At 43.0% G+C, this 19640-nt stretch overlaps 2 protein-coding genes across 2 annotated transcripts in view; both read left to right on the top strand.

The window, feature by feature from the left end:
• Positions 1 to 11897, top strand: part of LOC111840966 (NACHT, LRR and PYD domains-containing protein 6-like) — a 136975-nt gene extending 125078 nt beyond the window's left edge. The window contains exon 13 of the mRNA XM_072706480.1: positions 11224 to 11897. Within this exon, the coding sequence (XP_072562581.1) occupies positions 11224 to 11741 (518 nt within the window). The 3' untranslated portion in view covers positions 11742 to 11897. The remainder of the gene's footprint in view (positions 1 to 11223) is intronic.
• LOC140582250 (protein NLRC3-like) overlaps positions 1 to 19640 on the top strand; it is a 113105-nt gene that overhangs the window by 88735 nt on the left and 4730 nt on the right. The gene's annotated exons all lie outside the window — the stretch shown is intronic.

Genomic DNA, 19640 nt, shown 5'->3' on the forward strand with positions numbered 1-19640 from the left:
TACACACACACTGTCATATATGTATATACACACACACACACTGTCATATATGTATATATACACACACACTGTCATATATGTATATACACACACACACACTGTCATATATGTATATACACACACACACACACTGTCATATATGTATATATACACACACTGTCATATATGTATATATACACACACACTGTCATATATGTATATATACACACACACACTATCATATATGTGTATATATACACACACACTGTCATATATGTATATACACACACACACTGTCATATATGTATATATACACACACACTGTCATATATGTATATATACACACACACTGTCATATATGTATATACACACACACTGTCATATATGTATATACACACACACACAGTCATATATGTATATACACACACACACACTGTCATATATGTATATATACACACACACACACTGTCATATATGTATATACACACACACACTGTCATATATGTATATATACACACACACTGTCATATATGTATATATATACACACACACTGTCATATATGTATATATACACACACACACTGTCATATATGTATATACACACACACTGTCATATATGTATATATACACACACACACTGTCATACATGTATATACACACACACAGTCATATATGTATATATACACACACACTGTCATATATGTATATATACACACACACACTGTCATATATGTATATATACACACACACTGTCATATATGTATATATACACACACACACACTGTCATATATGTATATACACACACACACTGTCATATATGTATATACACATACACACACTGTCATATATGTATATATACACACACACACTGTCATATATGTATATATACACACACACACTGTCATATATGTATATACACACACACACTGTCATATATGTATATATACACACACACTGTCATATATGTATATACACATACACACTGTCATATATGTATATATACACACACACTGTCATATATGTATATATATACACACACACTGTCATATATGTATATATATACACACACAGTCATATATGTATATATACACACACACACTGTCATATATGTATATACACACACACACTGTCATATATGTATATATACACACACACTGTCATATATGTATATACACATACACACACTGTCATATATGTATATACACACACACACTGTCATATATGTATATATACACACACACTGTCATATATGTATATATACACACACACACTGTCATATATGTATATACACACAAACACTGTCATATATGTATATATACACACACACTGTCATATATGTATATACACACACACTGTCATATATGTATATATACACATACACACTGTCAAATATGTATATATACACACACTGTCATATATGTGTATATATATACACACACAGTCATATATGTATATACACATACACACACTGTCATATATGTATATACACATACACACACTGTCATATATGTATATATACACATACACACTGTCATATATGTATATATACACACACACTGTCATATATGTATATATACACACACACTGTCATATATGTATATATACACACACACACTGTCATATATGTATATATACACACACACTGTCATATATGTATATACACACACTGTCATATATGTATATATACACACACACTGTCATATATGTATATATACACACACACACTGTCATATATGTATATACACACACACACTGTCATATATGTATATATATACACACACACTGTCATATATGTATATACACACACACACTGTCATATATGTATATATACACACACACTGTCATATATGTATATATACACACACACACTGTCATATATGTATATACACACACACACTGTCATATATGTATATACACATACACACACTGTCATATATGTATATACACACACACTGTCATATATGTATATATACACACACACTGTCATATATGTATATATACACACACACACTGTCATATATGTATATATACACACACACACTGTCATATATGTATATACACACACACACTGTCATATATGTATATACACACACACACTGTCATATATGTATATACACATACTCACTGTCATATATGTATATATACACACACACTGTCATATGTGTATATATATACACACACACTGTCATATATGTATATATATATACACACACAGTCATATATGTATATATACACATACACACACTGTCATATATGTATATACACACACACACTGTCATATATGTATATATACACACACACACTGTCATATATGTATATACACACACACACTGTCATATATGTATATATACACACACACTGTCATATATGTATATATATACACACACACTGTCATATATGTATATATACACACACACACTGTCATATATGTATATACACACACACTGTCATATATGTATATATACACACACACACTGTCATATATGTATATACACACACACACTGTCATATATGTATATACACATACACACTGTCATATATGTATATATACACACACACTGTCATATATGTATATATATACACACACAGTCATATATGTATATATACACATACACACACTGTCATATATGTATATACACACACACACTGTCATATATGTATATATACACACACACTGTCATATATGTATATACACATACACACACTGTCATATATGTATATACACACACACTGTCATATATGTATATATACACACACACTGTCATATATGTATATATATACACACACAGTCATATATGTATATATACACATACACACACTGTCATATATGTATATACACACACACACTGTCATATATGTATATACACACACACACTGTCATATATGTATATATACACACACACTGTCATATATGTATATACACATACACACACTGTCATATATGTATATACACACACACTGTCATATATGTATATATACACACACACTGTCATATATGTATATATACACACACACACTGTCATATATGTATATACACACACACTGTCATATATGTATATATATACACACACACTGTCATATATGTATATACACACACACTGTCATATATGTATATATACACACACACTGTCATATATGTATACACACACACACTGTCATATATGTATATATACACACACACTGTCATATATGTATATATACACACACACACTGTCATATATGTATATACACACACACAATGTCATATATGTATATATACACACACACACTGTCATATATATATATACACACACACTGTCATATATGTATATATACACACACACTGTCATATATGTATATACACACACACACACTGTCATATATGTATATATACACACATACTGTCATATATGTATATATACACACACACACACTGTCATATATGTATATACACACACACACACACTGTCATATATGTATATATACACACACACACACTGTCATATATGTATATGTAGGGTGTAGTTCCACCCCCCAGATACTAGATGGCGTCTATCATCTAATTGTAATTAGATGCAATTAGTAATTATATTAGGTTATGCAGTGCTCCTTGCTCAATGTTCATGTGTTCTGCACAAGAAATAAACTGCAGAGGCAGCGGACCAACAAGAAAGCGAACGCTCCCGTGTGCCTGGTCGTCCCTTCGTCTCCAGTAAAAAAATACACAACGCAGAGTGGCCGAAAACGCGCCAAAGAGGGGGGACGCAGTCCGGTCGACAGATAAGTGCACGGGACAAACAGGGTTACATATATATACACACACACACACTGTCATATATGTATCTACACACACACACTGTCATATATGTATATATACACACACACACACTGTCATACATATATTGAAACATACAATACATGAATCAAACAGTAATAATAATAATAGCAAAAAAATCAGAAGCGGGGGGGGGGGCGTTGAGGAGCTTTTATCCACAAAATATTTTGCTGCAAACATCAGTAAAGTTAAATATAAACAAAAATACTGATATGGAGAGAAATGAGAGGAATGGAGGGGAAAGAAAAGTAATTAAGCTGCAGCTGGGTAATTAAATACAGTAATGGAAGGGCTGAACGTAAAGGTACAAAAAAGAGTGATAGAGGAGTGAGTGTTAAGGTTTGTTTGAGTGTGTGTGAGGGTGAGGGTGAGCGTGCACACGTGTGGGTGTGTAGGGACTGTGATTATACGCTTAATGCCTTTACAGAAATGTATGTGGCATTAGCCTGCCTGTTTGTTCAGGGTTCGATGCTGTAAGGATGGTTCCCAGTTTTCCCCCAAACAGCAGGATGTTAATTTTATCTAAGGCTGTAATTTTTTCCATGGATATGTATTCTATCATTACATTAGTCCAATGATTACAGTTTTTGGATTTCCAGTTTTGAAGAATTGTTTTTTTGCAATAGATGGAGAAATATGTATATTATTATTGTATATGTTCAGTATGTCTAACTGTGCAAAATCTCCAAGCAAACAAAGTCGGGGAGAAGGAGGGCTTCTGCAGCTTAGGGTGGAGGTGAGTTTTTCAGTGATTGCTGCCCAGTGTGAGCAGGTATACAGGCCCACAGAGCATGCAGATAATTATCTGTGACACCCAAAAATTGCCTATTTTCAACTCCATATTTATGGCTTGAGGCTTCGAATGCCATGAAATGACTTATTGAAAAGGAGGTGGAGATGTGTAATCCCTTTCTGTTCCCGTGAGTGATAGTGAATAGTGCTATTGTGAAGTTGGAAGTCCGGATTATTCCATATTGGGGTGTATTTACAGGGTCTGAGAGTGCAGTTTGTGATTTTAATGGCTTTCCACTGGGCTGTCAGCGTTCTGAAAATGGCAGAATTGTTAAAGCAGTTTTGTTTCTTTAATGAAATATTGAGTAAGGGTAAGTCTGCACGTCTGAGATTTTTACAGTACAGCTGCTCCTGCTGTAACCATGAGCTGCTGTTACTACTGTAGTGTGACCATTTACAGTAGTTAGGTATTACAGTTGATTTGCTAAGTAATAATGAAGAAAAATCTCAACTTGTACTTCATCTTGAGATTTATTTTTCTATAATGTGGAATGTTTGATTTTTGCGTTTTTGTTTTTCCAGTAAAAATGTGACATTAAAGAATTTTTCAGAAATTATTCTGGAGGAGAATATTTATTTTGATTGTTGAAATAGGTCCTATTGGTGAGAGTGGGAGATTCATCTATTGTTTTGAGTAAGGGGGTGTAGTTGAGGGTACAGTGAGAATATTGTGGGTTTTTTCCAGTTTATTGTGTAGTTTGACAGTTTTGAAAAGATATTAATAAAATTTAAATTTCACATATTGAGTGTCATGTGTCAGGAGCAGGTGAGCCGGGAAGTAGGCGAGAGGAGCCGGACGAACGGGTAAACAGGGTTTTAATCGAGACTAACACGCATAACAATACAATGACGGATGTCGGGAAACTAACTGAGACACGGACTAAATGCACAAGACAGGTTGAACATAACAGGCAACAGGTGATCACAATCGGGGATTCACACGAGGTAATGAGGGGGGCGTGGCACACACGAGGATCGTACGGAGCTGGGAGTGACATTGAGGGTTGAGGGTTTTGTAAAAACAGCAAGATATCATCTGCATAGAGACTAATTTTGTGTTGAGTTATTGGTATGAATTCCATTTATTTCAATGTTCTGTCGTATTGCTGCCGCAAGTGGTTCTATGAAGATGGCAAACAATGAAGGAGAGAGTGGGCATGCAGGCCGTCTTCCCCGTCGGAGTGTGAATGCAGGTGATGTGATCCCATCTGTGACCACTGTACCTTTGGGTGAGGTGTACAGCATTTTAACCCAGAGGGTGAACGACTCTCCAAAGCCAAATCTATGGAATGTATTAAAGAGAAATGTCCACCTGACTGTCAGATGCCTTTTCTGCATCTAATGATGTAATTATGGTTTTAGTATGGGTATGCTGAGCAATATTGACTAAATTAAATAATCTACGGATGTTGTCCAAGGCATGTCTTGTCTTGATGAAGTCTGTCTGATCAGGATGGATTATAGTAGGAATGACTGTCTCTAACCGAGTGGCGAGAGCTTTTATAATGATTTTCAAGTCTGTATTCATTAGTGAGAGTGGCTGGTAACTGGAGGGCTGTGTTGGGTCTTTATCAGGTGTCAATAACACTGTAATGGCCAGTAACTGGAGGGCTGTGTTGGGTCTTTATCAGGTCTCAATAACACTGTAATGGCCAGTAACTGGAGGGCTGTGTTGGGTCTTTATCAGGTGTCAATAACACTGTAATGGCCAGTAACTGGAGGGCTGTGTTGGGTCTTTATCAGGTCTCAATAACACTATAATGGCTGGTAACTGGAGGGCTGTGTTGGGTCTTTATCAGGTCTCAATAACACTGTAATGGCCAGTAACTGGAGGGCTGTGTTGGGTCTTTATCAGGTGTTAATAACACTGTAATGGTCGGTAACTGGAGGGCTGTGTTGGGTCTTTATCAGGTCTCAATAACACTGTAATGGCCGGTAACTGGAGGGCTGTGTTGGTTCTTTATCAGGTGTCAATAACACTGTAATGGCCGGTAACTGGAGGGCTCTGTTGGGTCTTTATCAGGTGTCAATAACACTGTAATGGCCGGTAACTGGAGGGCTGTGTTGGGTCTTTATCAGGTGCCAATAACACTGTAATGGCCGGTAACTGGAGGGCTGTGTTGGGTCTTTATCAGGTGTCAATAACACTGTAATGGCCGGTAACTGGAGGGCTGTGTTGGGTCTTTATCAGGTGTCAATAACACTGTAATGGCCGGTAACTGGAGGGCTGTGTTGGGTCTTTATCAGGTGTCAATAACACTGTAATGGCCGGTAACTGGAGGGCTGTGTTGGGTCTTTATCAGGTGTCAATAACACTGTAATGGTCGGTAACTGGAGGGCTGTGTTGGGTCTTTATCAGGTCTCAATAACACTGTAATGGCCGGTAACTGGAGGGCTGTGTTGGTTCTTTATCAGGTGTCAATAACACTGTAATGGCCGGTAACTGGAGGGCTCTGTTGGGTCTTTATCAGGTGTCAATAACACTGTAATGGCCGGTAACTGGAGGGCTGTGTTGGGTCTTTATCAGGTGCCAATAACACTGTAATGGCCGGTAACTGGAGGGCTGTGTTGGGTCTTTATCAGGTGTCAATAACACTGTAATGGCCGGTAACTGGAGGGCTGTGTTGGGTCTTTATCAGGTGTCAATAACACTGTAATGGCCGGTAACTGGAGGGCTGTGTTGGGTCTTTATCAGGTGTCAATAACACTGTAATGGCCGGTAACTGGAGGGCTGTGTTGGGTCTTTATCAGGTGTCAATAACACTGTAATGGCCGGTAACTGGAGGGTTGTGTTGGGTCTTTATCAGGTCTCAATAACACTGTCATGGCCGGTAACTGGAGGGCTGTGTTGGGTCTTTATCAGGTCTCAATAACACTGTAATGGCCGGTAACTGGAGGGCTGTGTTGGGTCTTTATCAGGTCTCAATAACACTGTAATGGCCGGTAACTGGAAGGCTGTGTTGGGTCTTTATCAGTTTTCAATAACACTGTGATGGAATTTGTTATGTATGTTTAATTTCTCTATCTGTCTATTGAAGACTGGAGATAATACATCCCAAACATGTTTATAGATTTCTGCAGGGTAACCATCCGGTCTGGGCGATTTGTTGTTAGGCATTTGGTTGGGGGCCTTATGGAGTTCTTCTGATGTTAATGGTGCATCAAGGGTATCTGCGATTTCATTGGTTAATATGGGTGAGTCTAGATTATTTAAAAATGATTCTATATCAACTGGATCTGGTTCTTGTTCTGAGGAGTATAGGTTCTTATAAAATGTTTGGAAGGTGTTGTTACTTTCATGTGAATATTGAAATATTGATTAGAGGAGTCACATTTACTTAAAAGTAATACTTGTAATAGTGAGGTGATGTTATTTATTGGGGAGTTTTTGCCTGTCTCTCTGCAGGCTGTCAGGCTGTAGAGTCACAGAAGAAGGCTGTTCTTCCCTGGCTTCAGCTCTGAGGTCAAACCCCTCACACCTGAGAGAGCTGGATCTGAGCTACAATCACCCAGGAGACTCAGGAGTGAAGCTGCTCTCTGCTGTACTGGAGGATCCCAGCTGTAAACTGGAGAAGCTGAAGTGAGTACAGAGTGTGTGTCTGACACGCTACAGATACTTATGTGAAGAAGAGGCACCAATAAATAAATGGATACAGCAGTACTATGTCATTCTGCTTCTCCTATAGTGTGGACCACAGTGGAGAGTGCAGGACCAGACCAGGCTTACAGAAATGTAAGTGTGTTTGCAGGTTTTTATTAATAATACCATTAATACTATGTTATGGTTGTATTCACACAGTTGTTGTGTTGAGTGTGTTTTCTGCACTGTATGTAGATGGATTTCCATGTTTGTGTATAGGTGACTTTCTGTGTGTGTCATTTTAGACAACATCCAAATGAGAAAAACAAAACATCAAAATTCAAAAATCAACATTATTAATTCATTTATACTTTTAAAAAATGTATTTTTTACAAATACTTTATAACTGTTCATATCATCTTTGTGTTGGTGAGGGAGCGTAATATGGTTAAAATATATTCTGATGTAGTTGTACATCTTGAATTTCACAAAAAAAGAATCCTTTGCATTTGTTCTTTTTGCACATGCCGTGAGTGTGTGTTTCCTGTGTGAGATTTGTTAGTATTGTCCTAAGACGACACCCATAGGCAGTGATACCGGACTCTCTCCTCCAGTGTGAGATGCGAATTTGCTTTTTTACAGGGTGGTTCTGGAACACTCCTTAATATTCATGAGAGAATATTCCTGATTGGCCAGGGAATGCCTTAGACCAGGGGTGCCCAAAACCAGTCCTGGAGGGCCAGAGCCCTGCACATTTTTGAGTTTCCCCTCATTTAACACACTTGATTCAACTCCTTGTGCTAATTACCATAGAGCTCTTGACCTGAATCCTTTATGGTGGAACAGGGAAAGAACTAAGCTATACAGGGCTCCGCCCCCCCAGGACTGGATTTGGGCACTCCTGCCTTATGCTACGTTCACACCGCGAGCGTCAAAGACGCCAGCCGTCGCTCCCGCCGCCCTGAACGCGACGCTACCCAACGCCGGAGACGCTCTCTGACGTCATAGAGTGGGCGGGGACAAGGCCGCTCTGAATGCCAGGCTCTGAGAACTTGAGAACTTGAACTTGTGAGAAACGTGTAGCTTATATCTTTGCACCGACTCCTGATAGGACATAATTTGTCAAATAAATATTGTTGTGAGCCAGTTATTTGCATTCCCACTTAAAATCAAGCGTTCTGGAGGGAAAATGTTACCTATAAATAGTGTAGCGCTTCTTTTTAAATTTACCTTGGATCACAATGGATGATCGCCAAGTAGTTGCTTGTGCTTTATGTTTCTTTAGTTAACATAAATAGTACTTAAAATGTTTCACGACAGTTCTACTAAAACACATAATTATGTTTTGACAAACACTAATGCTATAAATAGGTTTAACATTACGGACAATTTGCACTGTTTTCTCTGCTATGGCGCCAAAATTACTACTGATCTCCTTCCTTTTTCACAAAAAAATATATTATGCACTTCACCATCTCACCTGGAACACCGATTGTTTCGGACACTGTAGTCCATGCCTCATTTTTTTTTATTTATGTCCCTGTATGCAAACAGAGACACATCATATATAACTGGGTACCCGGCCACAGCAATAATAAGTCTCTCCTCCATTGTGCCTAGGAACGGTTGGGTCGGAACAAAAGTTTACACGCTTATGTTCTGCGGCGCTCTCTTTAGCGGAGCATCTCTACATTCCCATTGGTTGCCGCCCAACCGCGTCACAGCTCATTACCATAAAGTTGACTGGATTCAACTTCTGTCTGACGCTCCCGCCGCTCAGATCGCGACGCGCCGCGCCGCGCCGCTCCTCGACGCCTCCCGACGCTCCCTCCCATAGAGAATGAATGACTTCCGGTCGCTTTGACGCTCTCGCCGCTCGCAGTGTGAACGTAGCATTAGACAGAAAAAAACAGGCGACACATATCGATGTTAACTGACCAATCAGGTAGTGCTCCTCTCATAAATATTAATGAGCCAGCCAATCATGTAAGGCTTCTCTCATGAATTTTAATAAGATTTCACGAACCACGGTGCTAAAAGAAATTTGCGCCCGGGACACACTGGATGTGCGGCGGAAAATGTAATTTCTTTTCGGCGCCGATGTTAACAGATTAGCGCGGCCACGTGCCTGGGCGAAATTTCGGGGCTCACGCCTCGCGGCAGCGGCGCCGCATCTAGAGTCATACGCGCGCTAAGCGGTTCTCTACGGAAGCGTATTGCATTCATCTGAAAAACAATCAATTCTGTTTTTTCCGAAGTAATGAAATAACCATCTTGTTTTTCTGAGTAATATTTTTCTGTTTTTCATGATGCACGATCTGTGTAGTTTAATCCGCTTTTATTGATGGTTTGTAGACGGTATTATCCTTAGTTTGCCGACTTTGCGCGGCACCTATTCCGCCCCGCTTGACACCGCAGTGTTTCTCCCGGATCAGTAGATACAGTATGACACGCTTCACGGAAATAAGCCGATGCATGTGAAATGCATTCAGAGCGGCTTTACTGTGACTAAAGACCATGTCAGACAATCGCTGCAAATACTGGATCCTCGTGGAGCGCAACTCCGGCGCCGGAATCGTCTTCGGAGCTGTTTGTATCAGAATCCAGGTCCAAACCTTTATTAAATATCACTTTAAATATGTAATAATATTACTTATATATTCTGTTATTGATGGTCGTTTTCAAAGGTAAATACAGGTAGAAATACAGAGAGCAGCGAGGCGGCCGGCGTGTCCCGGCTTTAGCGGGTAGAAGGAAATTCGTCTTTAAAGTAAATACAGTGACTTTTTGTATTAGTATCTGGTGCCGTTTTGTGGTAAATATGCTTGTGGTGAATGTGTCTGATGAATGTCGCTGCTTTGTAATTTTATTTACCCGTAATTAAGCTGTTAGGTTAGCTCGCGCCACATCTTGGCGGCTCTCGTCCGACATTTCCTGAGCTATTTCATAAACTTCAGTTCCCGCTTCGTTCGGGGAAGCTTTGCTGTTTTTATATTGTACAGAAACATAAAGTACAGGCTGCCTGATGGTATTAATAATTCTCCCTCCTGCCTACAGACTCCTGCCAGCTGACGCTGGACCCCAACACAGCAAACAGACGCCTGTCTCTGTCAGGGGGGAACAGGAAGGTGACATGGGGGGCAGAGCAGCCATATCCTGATCATCCAGAGAGATTTGACCTCTGGGACCAAGTTCTGTGCAGAGAGAGTCTGACTGGCCGCTGTTACTGGGAGGCTGAGTGGGATGGAGGTGCAGCCCTGATAGGAGTGACTTATAAAGGGATCGGGAGGAAAGGAGGAAGGGACTGTCTGCTTGGATACAATGACAAGTCATGGAGTCTGAGCTGTAATCCTGACAGATACTCTGTCTGTCACAATGATAAACAGACTCTCATACCCATAAAGCCCTCAGGCTCCCGCAGAGTAGGAGTGTATCTGGACTGGGGGGCTGGTGCTCTGTCCTTCTACAGAGTCTCCTCTGATGGACTGACCCCCCTGTACAGATTCACCTCCTCATTCACTGAGCTCCTCTATCCAGGGTTTGGGGTTAATTATAACTCCTCACTGTCACTGTGACGTGTTGCTGGTTCTCCTGGCAAAAGGGTAAAATCTCTGCTTTTTAACCTTTATAATCATTTTTACTCTGAAATGTATGTTTGACAAAAATAAGTTTTTCTCCCTGAATAAAATGTAACTAAATATAATCCTGATGAGTGGGGGGGGGGGCTTTCCCCCTCCCCTGTACTGTATATGTACAGTTTATATATTTATGTCTATTTACTGTATTTCCTCCCTGTACAATGACAATAAAGGCTTTCTGTTCTGTCCTATTAATGTCCTGCTTCAGCGTCACCCAAAGCATAACTGAGTCACATAATGAAACCACAGTCTGGTGGATTAAATTAAATAAATTCCACTTTACTACTAACACAATGAGAGTAAATCAGTGTAAATAATGATCATTTAACTGGAGACATAACAGAAACATGTAATTATATCCTGTTACTGCTCTTGTTCAGTGGATTAAAATAAAATTATGATTAATTTATGTGATTAAATAATAAAATGTCTTTTATTAGATAAATACCTCCCCCCACTGTAAAAGATCTGGTTATGTCCCCATCACCCCCCCCCCCCCACTGTGAAAGGTCTGGCATTGCCCCCATCAGACAGAAGGGGCAGGTGCCCAGGCACCCTAACCCCCCCACGTACCTGACAGAGAAATTGATACATAGATAGTCTATCCATTGTCTCCGATCAGCAAAGGCCACTAAATTTACCTGCATGCATTATTATTAATAACAGATGTGTTAGAATATCCACAGACATACATTAAGCAATCCGCCATTGGATTCGTTATCTATTGCAGATTCACATTCTATACAGTGACTGTAGTCAGTTATAATGTCTTTCTATCAAGCTGCTGCCATATTTTTGACATCCACTGGACACGTTAATTCACAGAACAAGCGATCCTTCCGGAGACAATGTGTACTTTTCAGGGAGGCCACTAGGTGGAGACAAAACATAGATTACTGAATAAAAGAGGTTCAGAATTAAATTATAAGAAAGCGGATCTATGCGCGATATTTATAAAATACCCTGCTGAGTCCATTTTAACGGGACACTGCTTTTTATGCCAGTTTGTAATTAGCAATCATTTGCGTTCTTTCATAATAAAAAACCAAGAATTTTACGAGCCATAAATCATCCATATATTTTGCAGGAACAGAAATCGTGCAGCTGAAGTTCAGCACTTTCCCGTTTGAGATTCAAGGTTCAGGAGGTTTATTTGTCACATACAGTACAACATGCAGTGAAATGTATCTCTGAGTCGCCCTGTTTGGCTGTGCAGAAATAGAGAAAAAAGGTAAGAAGTGGGAGTAAAAAAGAAAATTACAATATATAAATACAATCTATCACATCAAGTATATAATCTAAATATACAATCCAAATATACAGTCTAAAGTAGAGTGCAATGGCGAGGTGATGAACAGACTAAAGTTATTTGTGCAGTAAAGTGAACGTGCAGTATATGTGAATTCCAGTACAAACATACGTAGTGTACAGAAGGACCAGAATTAGTTTGAATTGAGAAGCCTTATGGCCTGGGGGAAAAAACTCTTCCTGAGTCCCTCTGTCCTGGACATCAGGCAACGGAACCGTCTGCCTGAGTTCAGCCTGTGGAACAGACAGTTTGCGGGGTGTAAGGAGTCCTTAATTATCTTAGTACCTCTGGACCTGCAGCGTTTTTTGTAGGTGTCCAGCAGGGAGGGCAGAGGAGATCTGACACGACGCTCGGCTGCCCTGATCACCCTCTGCAGGGCTTTGTGCTCCTTTAGAGAACAGCTCCCAAACCATACCGTGATGTTCATGGTCAAGTTGCTCTCCACAGCAGCTGAGTAGAAGGTTTTTAGGATCACTGGAGTGACCCTAAATCTCCTCAGCTGCCTCAGGTGGTGCAGCCGCCTCCTCGCCCAGGTGACCAGAGTGCTGACATGTGAATGCCAAGTGAGGTCCTCAGAGAGCAGAACCCCAAGGTACTTGATGTTATCAACCCTCTCCACTGGAACACTGTTGATCTGGAGGGCTGAGAAGGAGCGCTGCTTCTTCTTGCTGTAGTCCACTATCAGCTCTTTAGTTTTTCTGACATTCAGACTGAGGCAGTTGGACCTACACCATACCGACAGGTTCTCCACCTCCCTCAAGTAGGCCGACTCATCGTTGTTGGTGATGAGTCCAATTACCACTGTGTCGTCCGCAAACTTCACAATGGTGTTGGAGCTGTTGGAGGCGATGCAGTCGTAGGTGTAGAGCGTGTAGAGCAGGGGGCTCAGAACACACCCTTGAGGAGCTCCAGTGCTGAGGGTGATGGTGTTGGACACACGGGGTCTCACTCTCACTGTCTGTGGTCTACCAGTGAGGAAATCTAACACCCACCTGCACAGCTTTTTTTTGCACTTACACACACAATATGAAGGAAATGTAAGTGAACTGAAATCTCCATGCAATGAATTATCATCCTGTGAGTGTGTATCAAGTGCTGCAACTCATACATTAGCAATGGGCATCAGATCACTGTATTCAGCAGAGTGAGGGGTTATTCAGAAAGGACCAGTGTATTATTATAAAATAGATTGATAGATCAACTTGTTTAAGCCATTATTACTGTATGTCTGGTTCAATAATCCAACATGCTCTCTCAGCTGGCAGCTTTCAAAGAGGATTGACCTCATTGTTCTTGTTAAACTCGACATTTATGAAGGCCTCTATACCTTAACAAGCTTATGATTAAATGCAGCACGGCCCTTGATGTCCTGTCTGGATGTATGGAGGTGATTTTCTGTACTGAGTTAGATCAAATGCATGAATCCATTTCCAAAAGCTGTTTATCTGGGTCCCCGCGATGGGGCACCTTGGATATGGTGCCAGTATCTCACAGGCTTTGGACACCTAATCACTCAGGCATCTCTCTTTTTTTTTTTAAACCCCTGTCGTGTCGGCAGTTTAGCAAGCAGGATGTTAGTCTGGGTGCCTTATTGTGCCGACACTTTGATTTTGCCAAGTGGAGCTTCGGATTAAGTTCCTCTTGTTACTTGAGATATACTCTTTATTCACCGCTTTAGATTATTGCGGCATGAAGCCGGAGCCAACAGGGAAAGTTAACTGAGGTAGAAGAGATAGAGAGAGGAAGAGAGGAGGGAGAGAAAGAGGAGAGAAAAAAGGGGGAGTCAGTCTGGATATCGCCACACCAGTATCTGCATCTGAGAGGAAAGGATGGAGGCCACACACACACACACACACAACCAGACACACACCCAGACACACACACACACACACAGACACACACACACACCCAGACAAGAAGGAGAGAGAGGGATAAAATAGGGCAAGAAGGCCCTGGGCTGTCTTGTGTGTGTATGTGTGTGTGTGTGTGTATGTGTGTGTATGTGTGTGTGTGTGTATGTTTGTGTGCTGTGAGTGTATGTATGAGTGTGCAGGTTAACCAACCACGCCACCCCGGGGCCCCCAGACGGCCAGGAGAGCCCCGAGCGTTATGGACTCAGCCGCCACACAGCGGCCAGGCACCCGGGCCCCCGCCACCGGAGGGCCGCGCGTCCGCCCAAGGAGGCAGAGGGGGGAGGCACCGGGGGCCCCCCACCGGCGAACACGAGCCAGGAGCCCCATGGCCCGGGGGAGACCTGCACCCCCCACAAGAACCCCCACCTGGGAGACCAGGGAGACACCCTGAGAGTCACCAGGCACCCCCGCCCCTGGCTACCCCAACCCCCCCTCCCCCAAGCCCAGACCCCCCCCAACCTACCCTCCCCCGAATCCCCTCACTACCGCCCCCGCACCACCCCATCATCCACGTGCTCCCCCGTTCCAGGACAAACATGCAGACTCACAGATCCATGCATACACACATACACACACTCAGACACACACTCTCAGTCACACCTGCTCGTCTTTGAGGTCCGGCAGCAGATGCCCTGGACTTGCCCAGTGGACGGCCCCAGAGGATGTTCCCCACCCCCCCAGATCGTAAGCCAGCGGGCAACCCAGCAGCACCCCACAGATGCAGCCCCCCCGAGCCCACCCACCAGCGCCCGCCACCTCCGCCACACCCAGGACCCCCCACCCCGTCCGCCCCCCATACACCTTGATCATTGATGGTGTACATGTCTGTGAACTAAGGTGTCGTTAAAATATGGGGGAGCATATGGGGAACAGACACCCCAGCCAGAGCTGTGGTCCCCCCCCACCGGCCCCCCCAAGCCCTCAGTGTCTAAGGTGGAGTTAAAATAGAGGGGAAGGGAGCTGCGCAGTCCAGCTGCGGGCAGCCGAAGCAGCCGACCCAGGACCTGCACAGCTCCCCCCGCCCTCCAAGGCCCTAAATGACAGAGTGGTGTGACATGGATGTATTTCTGAAATGCAGTTAAAATAATAAAGGGGGGGTGAGTGGCTAATTGTCCCCCCCCCTTCCCTCTGTGTGGTGCGGTGTGATGTCTTTGGTGTGGCGTCTAACGTGTAGTTAAAAGAGATGGGGGGTGAATAGCTGATCACCCCCATTACCTATGTGTGGTGTAGGTGGATGCGGGCTGGGGGGGGGGGGGCGCGGGGTAATAGGTGATAGCACCGCAGGGCAGCGAGCATCAGGCCAGGCACCAACACCCAGGGGGGCACCACCGCCCCCCACCCCAACCCCCAACCCCCAAACTTTAATGGCAGGTATTTTATATAATTAGGTATATTAAATTATTATTAACATTTAGGACCCAAACACCAGGCCTTAAGTAATTAATTGTTCATTTCTTTATGTAATCTGGAGACTCGGGGGGGTCGAGACCAATTTCCCAGGCAATACAAAGTAGTGACCAGTATTAGCCTGGGTAACAGAACTCATTTTTAAAACTTATCTTCTTAAAATGTATTTTAATCAGGCTCTCCGAGCCTTGTTACACTCCCACTGATCAATGTGTAATCATTACACTAGTTTTGTTTTTCACATTATGTTCACATTATGTTCTAAAATACTACAGTATATGCAACAGTGCACAGTCACACAACACAGACACAATGAAATGATACAAATCTCATGAGTACAGTATCGATAGGAAAAGGATTCCCTCACAAGCAGAAGGACAGTAGTATGTGCTGCAGTATTTACAGCACAGGGGAGAGGGGAAGGCTTTGCTGATCGCTGGTAAGAGTCATGGAGAGGTGATCAATCTGTGAGTAACGGAGCAGAACAGGAGAGATGCTAAGATAGCAGCAGATGGCGAATCTCACCCACCTGCTCTGGGTGGAGCACGAACAGGAGCTGTTAAAGGCCAGTACACCACAGACCCGGCTCCTCCCCCCCCCCCCCCCCCTCACTGTGGCATGTTGGAAATCAAATTGAACATTCTGGTGTTGCATCCTTGTTTACACAGAACAAACCAGATCCGAGCAGGTTTGGGGATTTGAATGTGCTGCCATGACAACAGACCCAGCAAGAGTTTCGAAAAACCGACAGATCCAGGGTCATGCCAAATCGTCAACAATTACATCCGGCTAAACCAGTAATCCACGTACGAAAAATACCCCCAGGTCTATTCCTTGTGTTTTTGCTTAGTTTCTTAGTTGTACTTTGTTTCGTGATTTTTAGTTAATTCAGTATCTTTCCCTGTTTGGTTCCTGATCCCTCATGGTCCCTTTTATCTTGTAGTTTCCCTTAATGTTCTGGTTTTGTTTTGCAAACCTCTGTTTGTCTCAGAACCGCAAGGGGATCGTCACCTTCCTTTCCCTGCCTGCACCATGCCCCGCGTCCGTAACAATAATACCCAACGGCTTCCACAGCCCACCCAGCTAAACCAGCAAGTGCTGGGACATGGTCACCTAAGACCATCTCAAGCCATCTCAGACCGACTAAAACCAGCCGCCAGCATAAACTGGGCAGTACTCAGCTGCTTTGAATTGACACGGATGTCCTGTCTTTTCACATATGGACGGTAATAACAATGCAGCACAGCAGGCAGTAAGTTACTGTTGTGTCAGTTAAGCCTCCATTCCGTCACGCCCAGTCTGGTCACATCCCGCCTCGCCTGAATTCCTGCACACCTGACACTGATGGACGTGTCAGACCGGTTTGTCTGTATCAGCACTTAGTTTTCATTAACCTCTCCTTCAGGTCTGGAATTTCTCTGCCATATGGAGATTTCATTTTCAGTTTTCCAGTCCTGCATCACATACCTCTGTACCAGTGACAGTACTGGGTCTTTCACTGTCCACACTGATTTGCTTTGACATCACTGGAGAATCTGACAGTCTATACAGCAGAGACACAGTGTCAGGTGGTAGGTATGTGTCAGGGGTCTCTGAAGCGGGAGATGATGTAATGCAGGGTAGGTATGTGTCAGGGGTCTCTGAAGCGGGAGATGATGTGATGCAGGGTAGGTATGTGTCAGGGGTCTCTGAAGCGGGAGATGATGTAATGCAGGGTAGGTATGTGTCAGGGGTCTCTGAAGTGGGAGATGATGTAATGCAGGGTAGGTATGTGTCAGGGGTCTCTGAAGAGGGAGATGATGTAATGCAGGGTAGGTATGTGTCAGGGGTCTCTGAAGCGGGAGATGATGTGATGCGGGGTAGGTATGTGTCAGGGGTCTCTGAAGCGGGAGATGATGTAATGCAGGGTAGGTATGTGTCAGGGGTCTCTGAAGCGGGAGATGATGTGATGCGGGGTAGGTATGTGTCAGGGGTCTCTGAAGCGGGAGAGCCGAAAGAGGCGGTTCTTCTTTGGGAGCCGTGCCACAAGAGCCGGCTCTCTGAAAAGAGCCGAACTTCCCATCACTAGCTTACTGCCCTGGAGGGAGGCAGCACCACAGCACCAGCCTCCCCGTCCTCCTCCAGCGAAGGGAGAGGATCCGCCCCGCTGTGCCGCCGCACCCACCGCAAGCCCCGCGTCACAGCTCGACCCGCCCCGCTGCCAGTCCTGCCGCCAACACGGAGCCCCGTCTTCCCTACACATTTAACCCCCGCTCCTGCCACACCCATCCTTCACCCTGATATCGGCGACAGCCACACCGTGTCCCCCACTGCGATCCGGCAGCCGGTGAAAAGGGGGGGCGCTGTGTTAAACACCCAGGCTTCCTATTCTGTATTGCCCCTCCCATCTGTCTCAGTGTCCTTTAAGCGACACTCCTCCGCCCCTCCAGGTGTAGCCAGTCAGTTACCGGAGGGCAGGTTCTCTCCCCTCCCCCCCCCCCCACAGGACGAACATTAATTTGTAAATGAAAGTGAAAGATTTAAAGCTAGAGTCGCCACGTCAGTAAGGAACACGAATAAGACGCTGGAAAAGTATATTTTGTATTGCAAGGTAAGATTATAGTCAGCAGATACAACTAATAATAAAATAAGCGTGTTTAACTTGCGGCGTCGGCAGAAAATTTTGATTGGGGGGGCTGTTGCGGGGGGCAGTTATATTTATGGGGGTAGGGGCGCACCGCACCGTGTCTGTTCTGTGAATCTGCTTAGAAAATAAATTAATCCAAATTTTGTTTTTTATTATTTTGATGTGCGGTGGCCGCCCCTTAAATCTGCCCCTGTTTAACACACATGCTGGGATTTAATACTTCTCAGTATAATTAGACGTTTAATGTAATTCGATACACTATAAATAATCGCCTGGATAAACATTATGGAATAATGCGCTTAACATTCGACAAAGTAACACGTTTATATAGAATGTTTTAATGACTTGAGTTCACCTGAAATTTAGCGCTGCCGAACATGGAGCGTGTGACACTACGGGAGTAAAGTAGATAAAGTTCTGCGGCTGTGTGGCGTTTTCTTAAGAAAAAAACTGGCGATAACTGTTAGCGTGACATTGTTATTCCAGTAACGTCCAGTTCAACGTAAAAGTGTTGATTGTTAGATATTGTATTTGTATGTATCTGTTTACCCTTCATGTTCACAGAGACCCCAGTAGGAATC

Source organism: Paramormyrops kingsleyae, chromosome 24 (genome assembly GCF_048594095.1).
Source record: "Paramormyrops kingsleyae isolate MSU_618 chromosome 24, PKINGS_0.4, whole genome shotgun sequence".
Taxonomy (NCBI): Eukaryota; Metazoa; Chordata; class Actinopteri; order Osteoglossiformes; family Mormyridae; genus Paramormyrops; species Paramormyrops kingsleyae.